The 18041-nt window shown below is 37.3% G+C and overlaps 1 protein-coding gene across 1 annotated transcript in view; it reads right to left on the bottom strand.

Moving 5' to 3' along the window:
* The window catches only part of CELSR1 (cadherin EGF LAG seven-pass G-type receptor 1), a 153960-nt gene that overhangs the window by 55465 nt on the left and 80454 nt on the right, over window positions 1–18041 (bottom strand). The window contains exon 5 of the mRNA XM_015823755.1: window positions 16200–16288. Within this exon, the coding sequence (XP_015679241.1) occupies window positions 16200–16288 (89 nt within the window). The remainder of the gene's footprint in view (window positions 1–16199; window positions 16289–18041) is intronic.

Here is an 18041-nt window from a genome sequence, read left to right as displayed (position 1 = left end):
TATGAGCCACCGTGCTCCTAGTCAACTCAATGAATCAAATGTTTTAAGTCAGATCTTAATGATTCACAACCTCACTAATTATTGGTCAACTTTTTGAGTGCAATTCAAAGTTTTCATCTTGAAGTCCTTTAATACCCAGGAGTTCTGAAAGATTCCATTTTTCATGTAAATCAGCCCATATATATTAGTTATTACACCGAAGTTCCTCTCAGAGTGCATGGTAAACAAGTGGGTAGAAACAAAGCACAAGAGCATCCCAGTAATGGAATATGTTATGATATCTATCCCATAATGTCAAGTTTGCCCCAGCTAGGTCCCTAAGAAAGAAAGACCCCTGACTCCATTTGGTTGAAGTGATGGGTTCTTTTACTAAGAATTAGTGGTTGCAGCAAAAGAAAGCTAGAACTGAGTATTCCCATGCAAAGTTACAAGTTTTCCCCTCCGTGGTCCTTCAACCAGACCATCAGTGTCCAATAGCATCCCGGTGTGATGTTTTGGGAACTGCTTTGATGTCTTGAAACAGCTTCGCATTCCTTCCCAGGCCAATCATTCTCGGGCAACTGGATTAGTCTGTTTCTCACACATCTGGTTTCTGTCAATGCCCTTCCCTCTCCCGTTTAGCTCCTTCCTCTTCCTCCTGCACATCTTCCCCAAATGACTCTGCCCCCTCCCCATTTATGGCAAGATGCCAGCAAACTTAATGAAGCGTAGCAAAGATGGCAGAGCTGACACTTACGATTTTTATTATTTTTTCACAGGTTGAAGATCTGCCAGGCTACAATGGTGTGGACTCTTAGAGGAAGTGCTTAAATGTTTCTCTTCCCTGTTTTCATTAGATTATGCAGCAGTTTGCACAATCATCCTTTTATGATTCCCACCTTCGAAAGATTATGGGGTAGCCAGCCTATATTCATACTCAAGCTTATTGTTTCCACTAGAATAGGAGTCTGAAGTATGAGTCAGTACTTGACTGAAAAATGTATTAACATGCACACTACACTTGTCAGCAATTTTTAAAGAAATGAAATATTTTCTTGGAATTACACAACACTGCTTGTGTGATTTGGCAAAAAATGAATTTGATATAAGGAGGGTGCCGACAGGTGCAATGTGCATATATCCACAGACACACGAAATAACCTTTTATATTTCAAAATCATCTTTTATATTTCAATCTTGGTTTGCTGCAGAGGCCTTCATTTCATGATTCTTTCCTGTTTTAGAATATTAGACTGTCATCTTCCCCCCCTGACCCTCCATCCTTTCCTCCTCCGTGTTATTGCACTAAACCCATGAAATGGGGTGTGAAGCTAGTTCACCTCCTTGTGGTACACCCTGGGTAGTGCCACAGTGTGAACTAAACAAACTAGCAACTGCTGGCAGCCAGATTAGACTTTCCTGGCTTTCAAAATACATGGCAGCCAAACAATAAACAATAAATAAATACTCATGATATATTATTCTATATAAAATCAATCCTTATTGAAACTAAGATGCTGCAAAATGAAATAAAATGACTCCAGTCGCGTGTCCTATGAATATAAGACAGTTTTCTTTCTCTTGCACTCTAAATTCTAAATTGTTTCACTGTCCTCAGCTCTCATGCTCACAATTATACATGGTTACAGACATCTAGGTGTGTGTGGTCTTTCTCTCTCTCTCCATGTATACATTAATTATACAGTACACACACGGTATGTCAGTGAATATTTCCTTTAAATAACTTCTTAAAAGTAATTTGAAATGGCTGTCTCCTTCTTTGCCAGACATAGAGAGCAACTATCAATAAATATATGTAATTTTGACATGATATTGTAGACAAAATGCTATCCTTACAGCACAGTGTACGTTAATTGCATGGTTATACAACTCAGGCAGTCAGAAAGGTGTTTCAGTTGTATATTTGCACACTTATTGCCAGTTAGTGGCCTTTCAAATTATATTACAAAATATAATCTAGCGTTTTCCTCTAACTCAGCAGTTCTCAACCTATGGGTCGTGACCCCATTTGGCGTTGATCGACCATTTCACGGGGGTCGCCAAGCAAGGCTGTCCACAATTTTTTTCCCCTTTTCCGGCGGGTGCCTTACCTCCCTTGAGCTGGGCCAGCTGGTGGTCGGCCTGCTCAGTCTCTGCCGCTTGCCAGCTACGCCTCGGCCAGCGCAGGGGGCGAACCACGCATGCGCGGCACTCCTGGGCAGGGAAAGTCCTCGACTTACGACCGGTTGGGTAGTCCTCAACTTACGACCGGTTTAGTCCTCGACTTACGACCGGTTGGGGTTGCGGCATTAAAAAGATTGAGAACCACTGCTCTAACTAATAGACTGCCATTCTGTGTTTTAAGACTATACACTGTTGATTTAAGAAAAGAAAAGGGAGGTAGGAATAGCAAGACTTCCATATTGGAGTTCCAAGCAGCACAGCCAACTAGGGATTCTGAGTGATAAAGACCCAGTACACTAAAGGTGGAACTGGTTAGATTTAGATTGCAAAACCTAGATAGCCATAACGTGATAGCAAAGAGTTGCCAGAAGTTGCTACTATCAAATGGTCTTTCAGGCTGTTGAGTTCGGATTAGGGAATGCTACCTGGAGGGCATTAAGCTGAGGAAAGCTTATTTGGAAACTGTCAATTCATAGAAAAGAGAGCATTTCTTTTTGGGTTAATCATGGGTTAATGACATCTCACACACATACAAACACACACACACACATACACGCATGTGTATGTATATGTATACATATATACATATTTACACACACACGTATACATATGTATACACACACACACACACCAATGGCAAATGAGAAATTCTTCTGAGTTTAGCTAGTTGTCTACTTGCTTGTCAAGTTAAACTTTTCCTCTTATCAACTTAATACAGAATTGAGCATATATGATCAGTATGTTACTTGCTCCTTCAAGATACACAGTTGTTACTGAGCTAAAGATTATTATAATTTGGGAGAATCATGAGAAAGAGATAAGCCACTTATATGCTGAACAAATTTTGAAAAACCTAGGGGGGATCTGGCCAGGAGGTTGACAAATACAAAATGTAAATGCATCATGATGAAACAAGGATGGTTTATATCAGGGGTGTCAAACTGCCGGCCCGCAGGCTGGATGCATCATGCTGAAACCATGCCCACCCCATTGCCGTCAATGGGAAAAAAGTTGCGATACATCACGACATGTCACGTGATGTTGTGAGTTTGACACCCCTGGTTTATATAACTATTTTTCTGTTGTGACCACTGTACACTTACATCTTTAAAGTCTGGGGACTAAAGCCAGTAATATACTTTTATTCTCAGCTTTCATGTCTATAATCTATTTTAGTGTTTAAATTGTTCAATTAGGACTTGGGAGAATCAGGTTGAAATCCATATTTACCGATGGAAAATCATCCAGTGAGTTTGGGTGAGTCGCTCCTTCTCAGTCCAACTTATTTGATTGTGGGAATAAAAATGTGGGGAATCCCTATGTAACTTGTTTGAGCTTTTGAAGAAATGTAAGTTGTAAATCTAGCAAACCAATAAAAATTGCATTTCTCATTATTGTCTATCATCTCCATCTTTTACTGATAGTTAGGTAGATAACTGGATCTCTTTAAAAGAGATCCACCCTGGAACTAAGGAGAAATTTCCTGACAGTGAGACCAACTGTAGCACTTTGAAAAACTATGGTTTTACAATTGTCTAGGTTTCCATCACTACCATTTTGTTATTTGATAAACCTTTGTCTCCAGTGGCCTGAGTGCCCATAACATGTTTTCAAAATTCTAAATGTTTCTTTCCAAAAGTTAGGGCACCTTACTTATCTCCTCTCAATTGGTACCAAGGGTTGCAATAACATAGAGATCTGAATCTTACGTGTACTTTTAAAAATATACCCTGGTTTGTTATGGTACGTAAAAAGAGTTATTATTTGTTGTGCACATATCCTTCAGGCCTAAAAAATAACAATAAGTGCAACTATAACTAAGAGGGGGAAACCATTTACATATTTTGAAAGCCATGCCAGATTATACATATGTTAATCAGTAGTATGTATTCATTTACTGTTTCAAGTGGCTAAAGGTTAAGGAAAACCTGTTTCCTACTGAATTTTAAAAGCTAAACGAATATTTTCTTTTCAGAGTTATGTAGTGAGCAAAAAAAAAAAAAGCTATGATTTTAAAGGATCGTGCTCACAGGAGTCTAGTTTTTTCCTCTTTGCAGCTTTTAATAAAAAAAAATGGAACAAGTAGCAGTAGTCTATAGGAGATGCTTAAATACCAAGGATATACTTTCAGTTCAGTTATATTCAGTTTCATTAGGCATGCTGCCACAGTAAAACAAAAATCCTCCCTTTTTATTCTATTGGTCTAAGGCTCTAAGCCCAATATTCTAACATAAAGAATTCTGAGATGTTTGACTGATTCTATGGTCAAAAAACTCATGAATAGGTTTTGCTGTAGACACAGATTCTTACTAAGCACGAAATTCAAAAAATAAAGTCATAGAGTTTAGAAAAGGTGTAACATTTGCAGACTAAGGGGGAAGAGTTCAGTGAATATGACAGAGCTTTTCTGCCCTGAAATGTGAGTTTGTAGGCTACACAGATTGGAATAACACCATAAAAGCCAGTAATCTTTTCCCAAACTGCCATCAAACAGATGCGAGGAGACTTCAGGATTCCCAACTAATGTAACTTTTGGCTATTTGTAGCTCAGAATCTGAAGAATTTCAACGCCCACACACTTAAGGGCTGTCCATCTGGGGACAGTTATGTTAAGGTTCCTTCCCTCAAAACAAAAAAACCAAAACAAAACAAAAAACAAAAAAGGTAAATACATTTAAGAGCAAGCCATGACAAAAAGAACAGTGTTTTGACATAGGAAAACACTTTCTACTAATGGCCAACAGGAAAAACAAATTCCCAAACATAAAGGCTTTCTTCCTTTGATGTCTCAGTCACTCCCTTCTCCCTCCCAACTCATTAACAACCCTGGATGTTGTATGTGCTTGTTTTGGGATGGAAAAGAATTCACACCCATAATGACATTTTCCACTCTATGAGCCAAGATCTTTAAAAACCTAGAAAACTATCTCCCTATTTTCTTTTCCTGACGCAACGTATATTTAGATTTTTCTAGGTTTTTCAGTATTAACAGAGAGATAAGCTCAAGAGAAAAAAGTAGGTACTGAATTATAAACTATCCAGTTTTGCATGTGCATAGATGTAATTCATATAAATTAACATAGTCATCAATCAGCCTTCAAAATTACAGTTGATATTAAGGAACTGTCTCACATTGTTCCATGGGAAAACCAATCCCAGCTATTTTTTATAAATTACAAATATATATACCAAGTATTTTAAGGGGGAAAATTTCTGGTAAATTTCAGAAACCTTCAAGTCAATTCTGTGCACGTTTTCCTCTGAGTATGTTTCTTTGTATTCATGAGGATTCAAATAAAAATGCATAAAATTACACTACATACATTAACATGATGTAATAATAATAATAGTAGTAGTAGTAGTAGTAGTAGTAGTAGTAAAGTTGGAAGGAACCTTGGAGGTCATCTAGTCCAACCCCCTGCTCAGGCAGGAAACCCTATACCATTTCGGACAAATGGCTGTCCAGTCTCTTCTTTAAAACTTCCAATGTTAGAGCATTCACTGCTTCTGGAGGCAGGTTGTTCCACTGGTTAATTGTTCTAACTGTATATGGCTATGGAAATATGGAGGGGAGAAATCAAGATGGCAGCCCCTTCTGGAATAAGCTCAATAAGTTGCTCCAGGCCTGACCACTTGTGGCTTAAGTCAACACCCTCAAAAAGCCACTAAAGGGCAAGAAAAGCACCTGGGCCATCTCCAGCAATATTAGTGGTCCACACGAGTAAATATTGTCCCAATTTGTTGCATCTAAGAGAGAAAACATCAGACTTTTTTCTACGCCTCCCCCATTTCCAGCTATAGTTATTTAATGTTTATATGGATTCCCCTTTCTGACTCCTCCATGGTCTCTTGTGTTAATACAAATGAATATTCAATAAAACATTATTTCCCAGTTTTCTTTTCTTTCTCCTCTGCAAGCAGATGTGATGTTATTTACAGAACTATTGAGTTCTTGACGTTTATTGCATGATTCACTGCAGATAAGTGCACACTGCAGATAAGTGTACACTTGAAAGTCCTTACAGTGAATTCTTAAAATGCTGGACATATAAAATTATGAGGAACTATTCACCATGATAAATTCTTGATCTCGGTATTCAACAATGTAAATACATTCTTTTTTTCTTCTTTTTTTAAAGATTCCCACTTTAAATGAAGAGACAGATATAAGAATTGGCTGGTTTATGCAAATGTGAATGAGATGTGCATAAATACAAAGTACTTATTAACAGCTTGCATTTATCTCTTAGGTTGTGGGATTGTAAGACTAAAGTGATAAATATTTCAACTGAAAAATTAGAAATAAAAAATCCTTTCAATTTATTTCTAAAAGTGACATAGGATAGCAGTTGTTGCAGGAGATGACTTAGAATGGTATATCTAGTAAATGTTTTATCCCTTAAATTCCTTATCATATAGTCACATAATACAAAACCCAAGACCAGATATTTGAAAGATTGTTTTGGAAAAGGACATGGTTCATGATAGTACAACTGGTGTAGTTTTGTTAACTTATTTACTGTAAATACATTAAGGTACACTAAGCTCTGTACTTTTCTAATTAACCTATTCTGTTTTNCCTGGTGTACTGACAGAATCATAGATGCATATTCTGAAGATCTAGTCAAACATCAATGTGGGATTCACTAGAATATCTTTGACAGACAATGATCTAGATTTGAAGTCCTTCAGTGAAGGAGAACTCACCACTTTATGTAGTGGCCCATCCCACTGGTTGACAGCTCATATAAACCAAACTTTCTTCTGACACATATCCTGATCACCTTTTTTATCTGTCAAGCATCTCTGAATTTAAATCATAGTATATTTAAAGTAAAGATGACCTCATTAAGCTTGACTTCTGATTACTATAAGGATACAACCACACTGTTTTCTAGGAAGTGAAGTCCACTCACAAGTTAGGATAGAGTCGGCCTTCAGTCTTCTTACTTATTTACAAAGGCGAGTTTCTCTCTACACGGGCTATTCTTTGCAATCATCAAAGCCGTCTCTGGTTTGAAATTCTGATACCACACAACTGAACAGTTCTTTAAACCTTCCAAACTAAAGCAAAGATACATTCCTTTTACAAACAGTTTCAATAAAGAACTCTCTAGAGGTTATTTATAATGTGAGCCATGCTCGTCACAAGTTATCTGCTGTTTTCCAACCAGCAGGAAATGGATGAGTGGCCTATGGATATGTTTGTTTGGGTAGATACATGTGCAATAGAAGATACTATATCTGTAGTTTCCTACATTTTATTTAGTTTTCAACCACATATATAACCTGACCTTAACTCTATGGCTTAGCTCATTTTCTGGAGCAACTTGTTCCATGTCTGAACTATTATTCTACAATGGATTTAGAAAGTATCCTTCTGCTTAGTCAGCATTTTTAATGTGCAAAATAAATAATATTGGGCTATGTGATGGCTATATATGATTTCACCCATTGTCTGTTTTGGCTCAATTTATTAAGATATTTGCTTTCTGACTATGATATATTGGTAGTTTGGCTAGATTCTACAGTGGTTTGTGGGAGGCTGACATCATGTCTGGATGGTACTGCCTAATGACAGGGAAACTGCAAGTATACATATTCACTGGCACCATCAAAATACCAAGATTTCATGAATATTTTAAAAACTGGTGACTAAAGTTCTCTTTTCTAGGTATCAGTTATGGTTCTCTGTAAAGACCACCCTTAACCAGTCACCCATGCATACATCCATACAGAAGAATCTACAGACAGATAGTCCTCGACCTACAACGGTAACTGGGATCAAAACTCCAATTGAGTTATGGTTGTAAATCAAGGGACCTATGTGATCTGAAGTAATTTTCCAGGCTTTTTTATGGCAGTCATTAAGTGAACATGGTTGTAGTTAAGCAAACATGGCGGTAGATAAGTGGATATGGTGGTTGTTAGAAACCAGCAAAAAACATTACAAGTTATGATCATATGACTACAGAATGCCACAACTGATCATAAAGCAGATCTGCCAGACATATGGTCACAGGGGGATGCTTTACAGGCCATAAAGCACTTGTGCCATGCCGTCATAACTTCAAACAATTCCAAAATGACCAGTTGTAAGTGCTGACTGGGGGAATTCTAGATGTTGAAGCCTGCGTGGCTTAAACTTGCAGAAGCTGAGCAATACTGATCTAAAGAGAAGAGTTGGTGAGAGTTATATGTTGTATGAAAATGGAGGAAGTCTTCCATCTGCTGAGGTGGCTTGTTCCATTGTTAAATAGCATTCCCCATTATGACATTTTGCTGATGTCAAACTGAAATCTACTTCCTTGTCATTTAAACCCATTCTTTTGTGTCCTATTTTCTGCAATAACTCTGGACAGTTCTGCCCTGTCTTATAATGCTCTTCAGATGCTTGAAGGGAGCGATCATGTCTGCCTAGAACAGTGGTGGCGAACCTATGGCACGGGTGCCAGAGGCGGCACTCAGAGCCCTCTCTGTGGGCACGCGCACCGTCGCCCCAGTCCTAGGCCTTCAGCGGGGTTTTATAAAACCTTTTCGCTTTAGGCCTCTGCCGCCATGTGCAAAAAAAAAAAAAGGTTCAATCAATCAGTCAATTTCAACTTCTCGCAGGGAAAAAAAAAAGATCTTGCAAAGTTGGAATTGATTGAACTTTTTAGTTCAGCCACGCCCACCCAATGGGCCACACCCACCCGGCACCCAACGATGCATAAGTGGGTTTTGGGTTGCAGTTTGGGCACTCGGTCTCTAAAAGGTTCGCCATCACTGGCCTAGAATCTTCTCTTTTCCAAGCCAAACGTACTGTAAACCTCCCTCCATTCCTCCTAGGAAGGAATTTCCATAAGGAGAATAAAGGGGGGGGGAACCTTCTTTCAGCTACATTACTGTCACCAGTAGCTTCTGAGAAAAAATGCTAACCAAGTAACAATAGCAATAGCACTTAGATTCATATACCGTTTCACAATGCTTTGCAGCCCTCTCTAAGCAGTTTACAGAGTCAGCATATTGCCCCCAACAATCTGGATCCTCATTTTACCAACCTTGGAAGGACGGAATTCTGTTAACCTATAATTCCCTTCAAATCAGTGGTGGGATTCAGCCGGTTCGCACCACTTCAGCAGAACCGGTAGCTAATTTTTTGTTGCCCAGGCCCGGAATGGACTTCCAGAAGCGGCATCCACACAGAGAACTGGTTGTTCACATATTTGAATCCCACTACTGCTTCAAATTAACACTGAAGCACTTGTATATGGGTGCAGCATTCTTTTTTACATAAACTCATCCCCAACAAGATGTCCAGATGACAATGCCAAGATCATAGCTCTTCCTCTTTTAGATCATTTTAATTTAAAAAAATGAATGTGAAGTGGGTATACAACAAATTTAACGCCACAAGTCTCAAACTTATTTCCAAACATGCTTCTAGGGCCCAGAGATCCCACAAACATTTTTAGAAAATAAAATAGTGTGTAGCCATACCCAGCGTTTGTTTGCTTTTGGTGACTGACTAGCAAACGATTTGTGACAGATCCATAACATGGTCTCAAAATTCTGAACATGTATATGTTAACATCTTTATAGACATATTTTGAAATGAAGGAAAGGGACTGGCTTTCCAGAAATTCCTTTAAGTACAAATGATATAGCTATTATTTTATTAAACTAAGCAGTCCTGTTTTGTCTTTATTGCTACTACTAATGCATATTAAGAAATAAGACGATGTCTTATGAGAGGCTGAACACAGATCTAACTTCAGATCACATATTACTATTACATTTTGAGCCAAATTTTAAAAGAAATCTCCCACCTTGCAAATTGACAATTTTATTTATCTGGAATAAAACCATTTTTATTTGAATATATTTTAATTTCAAAATGGGAATATCTACATAAATAATACTAGAATCAAAATGAAACAATTAAATTGGAAATTAGCTTTGTTTTCCAGAGGAAGACTGTGGTATAGCTTTACACTATCATAAAGTTGATTATGTCAGGTGACTGCTATCATCATACAAAATCTGTTTTCCCCTCAGGAAATTAGATAATCAATCTTTCAGCTACACAGACAACCAGCCACAAATAGTGCTTCCATTTGCTCATCAAAGATTGCAGAGATAGAGTTATATTTTTAATGCTGTTTTCAAATAATGAAAAACTATTTTAACTACTCCTCAACATACTTACAAGAGAAAAACAAGATAAATAATCCTGTTGATCCTCACACTTAATATAGAATTAGAAATATAACATTTTGATATTTCTCATGAATATGCAGTTGTTAGTATTTTATTAAGTAACTTGATCCGGCATTTCCCATGAAAAATATGCTTCATTTAATTTTGTATAAAGTTTCACTATGTAATTAAAGAAAAAATAATAATTTAATTAGTAGATTAAAGATAGCATATTTTACAGCAAGGCAATTTGGAAACACTTCAAAGATTTTAATGTCAAAACTCCTAACTTTAGAAAATCAGTCAAAATCCTATTTTTCCTTTAAGACTCTTTACAGGTGGTGTAATAAGTTAAAGACCTATGCAGCCTTGAAACCGTATCTCATAACTCATCTAAAGTACTATATAAATAACACTGGAGTTTAGAAATGCTTCCTATTCTTTAATAAGGAAATAAATTCTTATTTTTAAATTGCTTTGTTAAAAAAAATAAGGGATTGTGAAGTTGCATTTATGAATAATGTACTTGAATAATTATGATATTTTACCTACATCAAGCGCCATGAAAGATAACAAGATGTCACAATTTTCTGTTTGGAATATTACAAAAATAAAAAGTCTTAAGAGACATAGTGAGTTAAAAGCATTGGAAGTTCTATAAGCTTGGGAATCAACCAAACGATCATCCTGGAAGAAGAAAGTACAGGTAGTCCTTGACTTACAAGGACTGGGACCAGAATTTCCATTGCCAAGCAAGGCAGTTATTAAGTGAATCATATCTGATTTACTGTCTTTGTTACCATGGTTGTTAAACAAATCTCTGTAGTTGTTAAGTGAATCATTCAACTGTTTACCCCAGTGGTTCTCAACCTTTTTAATGCCGTGACCCCAACCGGTCGTAAGTTGAGGACTAAACCGGTCGTAAGTCGAGGACTAAACCGGTCGTAAGTCGAGGAGTAAACCGGTCGTAAGTCGAGGACTACCCAATCGGTCATAAGTCGAGGACTTTCCCTGCCCGGGAGCGCCACGCATGCGTGGTTCCGCCCCCTGCGCCGGCCGAGGCGTAGCTGGCAAGCGGCAGAGATGGAGCAGGCCGACCACCAGCTGGCCCAGCCCAAGGGAGGTAAGGCACCCGCCGGAAAAGGGGAAAAAATGGCGGACAAAAAAAATGGCGGACAGCCTTGCTTGGTGACCCCCATGAAATGGTCGATCGACCCCAAATGGGGTCCCGACCCACAGGTTGAGAACCACTGGTTTACCCTATTGTTTGTTGGAAGTTGGCTGGGAAGGTTGCAAATGGTGATCACATGACCACGGGACATTGCCACTGTCATAAATACATGCTGGTTTCCAAACAATTGAATTTGATCACGTGACTTGGGGATGCTACAATGGTCATAAGTGTGAAGACCAGTTGTAAGTCCCCTTTTTTCAGGGCTATTGTAATTTTGAACTGCAGCTAAGTGATTGTAAATCAAGGACTACCTGTAGAATTCCCAGAGAGAAATATATGAGGTATCATCCATGTGGAGGTTCTTGAAGATTTTATTTCTTAAGAATACATGAGCAAAATATATGGGCACATTAATGATCTGATCACCGTCCATTCCCTCTTACCGAAACAATTATGTACTCCTATGAATCACTAATTCATTACAATGGCAATAGTTCAAGATTGATTCCCAATAGATTGCATCCAGTAGATCAATTCTAGTTTATTTTTTCTTTATGCAGAGTTATAGTGGGGAATTTGTGAATGTTAAAAAAAGCTTCCTAGCAGCAAGAACAATTCAGTAGAACAAGGAAGAAGTGAGCTTCTTATTCTCTAATCTGTTAAAGCAGTGCTTTAATATCAATCATGTTCTAAGCCAGGGGTCCCGAACCCTGGTTTGTGGCCGGTAGCAGGCTGCGGCCTGTTGGGAACCGAGCATGCAAAGCTGCATTTATGCAAATAATTCACAAATGGCTTCACGAGTGCGCAAAGCTGCATTTGTGCAACTGGAATNGAAGTGAGCTTCTTATTCTCTAATCTGTTAAAGCAGTGCTTTAATATCAATCATGTTCTAAGCCAGGGGTCCCGAACCCTGGTTTGTGGCCGGTAGCAGGCTGCGGCCTGTTGGGAACCGAGCATGCAAAGCTGCATTTATGCAAATAATTCACAAATGGCTTCACGAGTGCGCAAAGCTGCATTTGTGCAACTGGAATATACCCGCATGAAACCATCCTCTCTCTCCCTTCCCACCCTCCACAGAGCCGGAAAGAGCTCTGTGGAACGGACCGCCGTTCTAGGAGTGTTTGCCTCAATATCATAAATAGATTTTTTTCAACTCTACATTCTTAAAAATATTTCCTAGCAAAAACTGGAAAATGGACTATAAATTAAATCTCTAGTTCTTTCTTTCTGCTTTGAGTTCATAACTTGACCTTATAAACCACTCAGATTCAGTTCCCTAACAACAATTCTATGGAAAATAGCTAAGAAGGTCTTGGAGCCTTTGTGAAGAGCTTCAAAAATATGAAAGTTGTGTGTATCATACTATTACTATTACGACTTTGATCAATTAGATATTAATTAAGGCAACTGCTATCTTCCCCAAGGCATTTGTACATAAAGATAAATAATTTATAAAGCCATTATGCACAATGAATGAATAAATACAGTTTTACTCATATATACGGAGTCCAATAAATTGAAAGCAAACGTAAAAATACCTTCCATTTGGAGTTTTAAAAAAACCAAATGCTTAAGAAAAAAGGAAGACTATGTTGATACATAGATACAATTGGTAAATACCGTATTTTCCGGCGTATAAGATGACTGGGCGTATAAGACGACCCCCGACTTTTGAGAAGATTTTCAGGGTTTAGAAAGTTGTCTTATACGCCGGAAAATACGGTATGTTATTCAAACCACAACTTAAGAATGATTCATAAGGCCTGTTCTGTTACATCACTGTAGTGTTTTCTGGATTTTGTTGTTGCTTCTACTTTCTTTTCCTCCTCCCCAAATTTATTGTTATTTATACCTGTATTTTGTACATCACTTTGAGATGATATAGGAAGCAATACTTAAGATTCATCATTTTTGTGCCTTTCAGTCATTAGTAAGATAAATAACAACAAAAACAAAGATCTGCAAACCCAGTCATTGACTGTGTCATGGCAGTCACGGCAGGCAGGTGCCACTAGAAAGTTGCATTNTACAGTTTTTTCATTGCTTTCATGCTATGGTATTTTAATGTTCTTATTTACATTTTCTAAATTTTTATTTACTGTAGTCTTAACTTCTTGGAAACTGTTCTGGGAACCTATTGAAGTATGGAATATAAATTAAACAAGCAAATAAATAAGCAAAAAAGTCATCTACTGATTTGAGATGGCAAACGGACCTGCAAAAGCTTATGCCGATTCCATTATTTAACCAGTAAACTGCTTCACTGAATTCAAGAGGTGGAATTTGTGTTTTTATAAGCAGTGTTGTCCATACACAAAATGATTTCTCTTGTCCGTTTTCAAGCATAAATAATCATATTGTAAGAAAACTGTTTTATTACTTCAACAAACTTGGGATGCTGAAGTGAGGCAAAACTTTATTTTTAACTAATGTGTGGGATCACTTTTCTTTTTAAAGAATACCCTGGAGCAATGTCAAGTCGTTATCTTTTTGGCAGCTGCTTAAAATTCTAAACCAACAACCACACCATGAAATCCAGACTTTTGCTGATATATAAGCTTTTTCCCAGGCTTCTTGGCCAACATGAACCAATGACTCCAGTAGAAGAACTATGGATTATTCTATCATCTGTCATTTTATCAGTGTTTTTTCAACTAAAGCAACTTAACTGTAACAACCAAAATCCAAGGGTGTAAATTGCAGATTGCAAGAAAATTTATGGCAAAGACTAAGTAGGTACTTAAATAAGCTGCAAATATCTAACCTCTCCCTGTAATGTTAAAATAAAAGATAAAGGAATAAGAAAGAATGATGTCTTTCATAAAGAACTCAAGGCAATGACCTCATGACATGAAGAGGTAAACAGAGACAAACTTTATGAGGAGGAGCTGCAGTCAGCCTCAGGCTCACATATTCCGATGACAATGGTACAATAAAGAAGCTTTAGAAATTTAGCTCCATTTTAACTTAATCATAAATTTCAATAACATTTTCATTCCGATATTCCAGGTTCATATCACAAATTAATTTACAATCAGAAAAAGATTTTCTTCAATATTCTGGTATGAATATTAAGTTAGTTACTGTTTTTTTTACGATATATTACCCTCTGCCTTTTTGGGAGGTGGGGGGGTGTGTGGTTGGTTTTGTTCTTGTTATCCTGAACTATACTTATTGTTATTTTCAGGGGATGTCCCTCTGTTGCGGACAAAGGTTATCCTCTCTGATTCGAAAACTCTTAAGTTTACATTGAAACTACAAAGTAATCCTGTCAAGCCTTTAAATCCATTTTTTTCCCTTTTCTTCATATCATGGATAATTCATTGATAAATAGCTAGAGCAAATGGACATCCATGGTGAGGGTGTCAAACAAGTCAGGAAGACAGGCTTCAACTAACCCTGGACACCCAAGTTCTCTCTCCTTACATCCGTTACCTGCTTTTTTTGAACTTTATTATTTATTATTTAAGGGTTATTATTTAAGCTCCAAAGACCACTGGTTTGCTCTGTGATTAATATGACCCCAAAGTAGTGGCAACATGCCAAACATATCCTTACAAATTACTAGCAAGAAACTTTAATAGAGGTTATGTTTATAAATCTTGGTGGTTTGGTAGAACCAATTACTTTACAATGATAATTATTTTTTATAATTTCACTATATTACAATTTTAAGTAGCAACAGGTATTCAACCTTGACTACTCTCAAAAAGCCAAGCAGGATTGGATTTATGTTAGTACTTCAATGCAAGATCAGCAGGAAATCCAAGGTCAACTGAGAAGTTTTTTTAAAAAATATTTCAGTATTGCTAGCAAAAAAAGATACAGGGATATATCCATGCAATTGGCAGGAGACAGCTTTAACTCAAAACATTCTTTACTTTTACCCTTAAATGTCTAAATTAAAAATAGTATTTTGATAGTACATCAAGAACAATATTCCTACTTATGATAAGGAATACTTGCTAAGACACTAGGCCCTTTCTGTGCTGAACCAATGAACTTAAAACTAAAACCTGAAAGAAAAGCTATTTGAACTGAAGAAAGAAGTTCACTTTTGACAACAAGGAGCAAAGAACCAATGTCACATTAATTAAAAGTATATTACACTCTCATCATTAGACTTCCTCATTAAGTAGTTTCTTAATGGCTGTAAAGCTTTGACTACAGCTTTTTTAGCTACAGGAGCACTCTTGGTCATTAATTTAGATATATGTTGCTTTGAAACTAAAACAGCAGACTAACTGGTTTTCTTTCTTTCTTTCTGCTTACATCAGCGGCCCCCAACTTTTTGGGCATCAGGGACTGGTTCTATGGAGAGAGGTTTTTCTGTAGAATGGAGGGGGGCATGGTTTCCCGTGCTGCCTGCATCCCGCAGATGGGCCTTTGCTTGTTTGTGTGGCCCAGTTTCTGGAATGCTGCAGACCGGTGCCTGTCCATGGTCTGGGGGTTGGGGACCCTTGCTTTACATTATTTTGTGAGAATAGTCACAAATAGTTCAAAGATATTATTATGGAAAATATTCAATTAACCTATTGCAATTTAAAACATGAATCAGCCCCAAAGCAAGATTTCCATTCCAGCATGGCTTTTAACTCTAAGGACTTCCTTGGCTGATGTTAACAGAGAAACTGATCCAATCCATTGAGTTTACAAAGAATATCACTAAAAGAGCATTCCTTACCTTGTTATAGTATTGCACTTGGACAGAATGCCACTGTCCATCACTAACTCCTCCTGGAACAAATGGTGCAACTGTTGTGGTGGTTTCTCCTGAAAAATAGCATGGAAGAGAGAGAGAGAGAGAGAGAGAGAGAGAGAGAGAGAGAGAGAGAGAGAGAGAGAGAGAGAAAGGAGTTCGTCTTAAAAGTTCCATTTTTGCAAAAACAAAATATTAAATGGATTAATACCAAATATTTCAAAGGTAAATCCATTGTACATACTGCATGTATGCATATACTGAACATTGTTCTCTCAATATATGTATGAATTAAGACAGCATATAACAAAGCCCTTCAACAGAACCATGTTTTTCAAGATAGTTTGCATAAAGTTAAATACTTGGATTAGAAAGGGAATGTAGAAAAATAATAACAAAAAGAACAATTACATAGATAAAAACAGCTTGAAAACCATGCTGAGTCTGGAGGATTAAAGACCTGTTGGAACAAAAAGAGGCATTTGGCAGACAAAGCTCAAGTTTTGGTGTGACCTTTTCCTGAATGCTAGCCATCTCCATCTCCATCACTTTCAGAATAACAGAGAATAAAGGGATTTGTCTCCAGAAACAAAGATATAGAGACAATACAGAGGGCATTGTACATGACAGGATATTATTTAGTTCAGGGGTTTTCAAAGTTTTTTGAGTTATGAAAGCTGTTAAATGGGGGGGGGGGATCCCAAGATTCTTGATCAGGAGCAAAGTTCTAGTGATAGAAAATGGACTTTGTTTGAGTGAAGTTTTTCTCCCTCCTATTCTAGTGTCTCCATGGAACATTTGAAAAACCCTGCTTTGGATAACCAGGAACCAAGCCATATAAAGCTAAAATTCATCTGTACTGGAATAGAAATTTAGCAACTTCCCAGTAATGAATGTGCACTAACATCTTTGCAGATATATATCCCATATCACACGGTCCCATGTCACAATAACATTGTAACTAAATGGACGAAATCAGGTACATTAGCCTAAACTGGGCAAAAATAATTGTAGGCTATATCTCTTAAAAGAGCTTCCAGAGTCAAATATAAATTTAGAATTTACTTCCCACCTGCAAACCACTTTTTCAAGGGGACTGTTCCATATTGATTACAGTTGGAAGAATGTAAACACAAGACATTAGTGGGCATATAAAATCACACTTAGAAAAGCATTCATTGCCACTTGAATTCCACTTACAATTAATGACAACAATAACATTAGCTGTAGACTGGCATAAACAAGGTTAACAGCAACAACAAACAAATCATGGCAACTATAAGTACCTATCCATACAAATGCATGTTGCACATTTCTAAGGTGTCTTTGTGCTGTAGCAATTGTTCTTCCTCAAACATTAGCAAAGGAATGAAAACAAATCATATCCAAAATGTAAATATTTAGGATAAATAGAGAAAGTGAAAACAGCTGTAAATTGACAAAAGATATATGAATTTCTGTGGGTTTTCTTCAGGCTGGAATCTAACAAGAATGTCAGATAAAGTGTTAGGGGAACAATGAAAACATTTTTTTCTTCCCAGAAAATTACAGAAGTTCTACCCCTGCACTGAATGTCATGGCTTCCTTTTCTTTTACATTGAAATGTCTTTTAAAGATTGGATCTGATAAAGAACAAGGTGCCAGATTAGTTATGCAGACTAGTACAACCAGCCCAGTGACTATTTGCTGCTTCTCTGAGGTAATAGCAAAACAAATATCTACAGGAAAAGTACACAAGGACCTGTCAAAATGGGCAGATTGGGTTTATCATGAGTGACTAGCTGGACAAAAGTTTCCACTAAAGAAGAATAAGAAAAGAAAAAAAAA

This window comes from Protobothrops mucrosquamatus, unplaced genomic scaffold, assembly GCF_001527695.2.
Source record: "Protobothrops mucrosquamatus isolate PMUCROS unplaced genomic scaffold, P.Mucros_1.0 scaffold1976, whole genome shotgun sequence".
Taxonomy (NCBI): Eukaryota; Metazoa; Chordata; class Lepidosauria; order Squamata; family Viperidae; genus Protobothrops; species Protobothrops mucrosquamatus.
This window is presented reverse-complemented; position numbering and strand designations above follow the sequence as displayed.